Genomic DNA, 1,317 nt, shown 5'->3' on the forward strand with positions numbered 1-1,317 from the left:
GGGGCTCCCACCCTGCCCTCTGCCGGCCCTGGGCGGCACGCCCCACCCACCTTACTCATCTCCCTGTGGAAGTTCTCCTCCAGGCCTGCGATGCTCTGAAACGTGTTGACGTAGAAACCGACACGGCTGCAGGGGGAGGGAGGAGACAAAACCAACACGCAGGTCAGGGTGGGCAACCAGGAGAGAGCACAGACACGCTGCCCACTCCACCCTCACCTGAGACACGGCCCCGAGGGCGCACCCCGACAGGCACGGGCACAGCTGTGCAGCGTGGAAGGAGGCGAGGGGCCGCACCGCCTCCCCCTCACCTGTTCCACAGGGACGGCAGCTCCTCCTGCAGGTCCACGTTCATCTCCTCGAACACCTTCTGCGCTTTGACGAGCTCCTCCTCGGCCTGCAGGCAGGACAGTCGTTGCTTCTGCCGCCCATCCAGCCAGCGAGGCCAGGCCAGGCCACCCCAGACCTGCTCTCCAACCTCCCGCCCAGCGAGCTCAGACAGGGCTCTGGGCAAGGGGGGTGGGACCGGGCAGCCCCACCCTCGCAGCCCCCAGGACCCAGTGCCAGGCCCTCTGAGGGAGCGGAGCAGCCATGGCAAAGGGAACCCCTCTCCTGCCAGGGGGACCAGGAGGGAGACGAGGGGTGAGTAGGGCACAATAAGAAGGCACCGGCACGGGCCAGGTGCTGGGGCACAGGACTCAGCCACGGGGACCTGCCCCCTATGTGAGCCCCTGAGGCTCGGCGTCAGCCTGCTGCCCAGCTCTCTGGGCCCTGCTGTCCCCTCACAGGATCCCTTGCCCCCTTTCTCAAGGCGCCTCTACTCAGCCTCAGCCCCCAGCCTGCATTTCACCTCCCCAACAGTCTTTCCCACCCCCCACCCCTACATCCTCTCCTCTGTCACCTGTGCACCCAGATGGAGGCCAGGGCCCCGGGAGCACAGAGCTGGGCAGCTGGCAGGGTGCCTGAGCCTGCTCCGAGCCCCCACCTGCCCTGGGCACACGGTGCCTTCCACCCTTGCACCCCGCAGTGGTGCTGGGCCCCAGGCAGAGCCGAATGGGGGAATGCAGCAGCAGCGCCCCAAAGGTGCAGGGCCGTCACCAGACCCTGCCTGGAGGGCTCTGCCAGCTCTCCTGGAGGCCCTGCTGGAAACAGTGACTCGGGGTGACTGGGACGCGGTCTGAGTCCCTGCCCAGGAGCGGGGCAGGCTCCACCCAGGACCACTTCCCGCAGCAGCCTCTGTTCTCAGGCCTCTGACAAAGGCAGCGTCTGGCTGGAATGCCGCATCGGGACAAAGCACCAGGGTCCCGAGCCCACAGGCCG

General features: G+C 67.7%; 1 protein-coding gene across 1 annotated transcript in view; it reads right to left on the reverse strand.

Moving 5' to 3' along the window:
* Positions 1 to 1,317, reverse strand: part of BIN1 (bridging integrator 1) — a 38,587-nt gene that overhangs the window by 14,341 nt on the left and 22,929 nt on the right. Inside the window, exons 8-9 of the mRNA XM_014549644.1 lie at positions 309 to 394; positions 51 to 126 (exon numbers count right to left, since the gene is read on the reverse strand). Of these exons, the coding sequence (XP_014405130.1) occupies positions 51 to 126; positions 309 to 394 (162 nt within the window). The remainder of the gene's footprint in view (positions 1 to 50; positions 127 to 308; positions 395 to 1,317) is intronic.

Source organism: Myotis brandtii, unplaced genomic scaffold (genome assembly GCF_000412655.1).
Source record: "Myotis brandtii unplaced genomic scaffold, ASM41265v1 scaffold563, whole genome shotgun sequence".
Classification (NCBI taxonomy): Eukaryota; Metazoa; Chordata; class Mammalia; order Chiroptera; family Vespertilionidae; genus Myotis; species Myotis brandtii.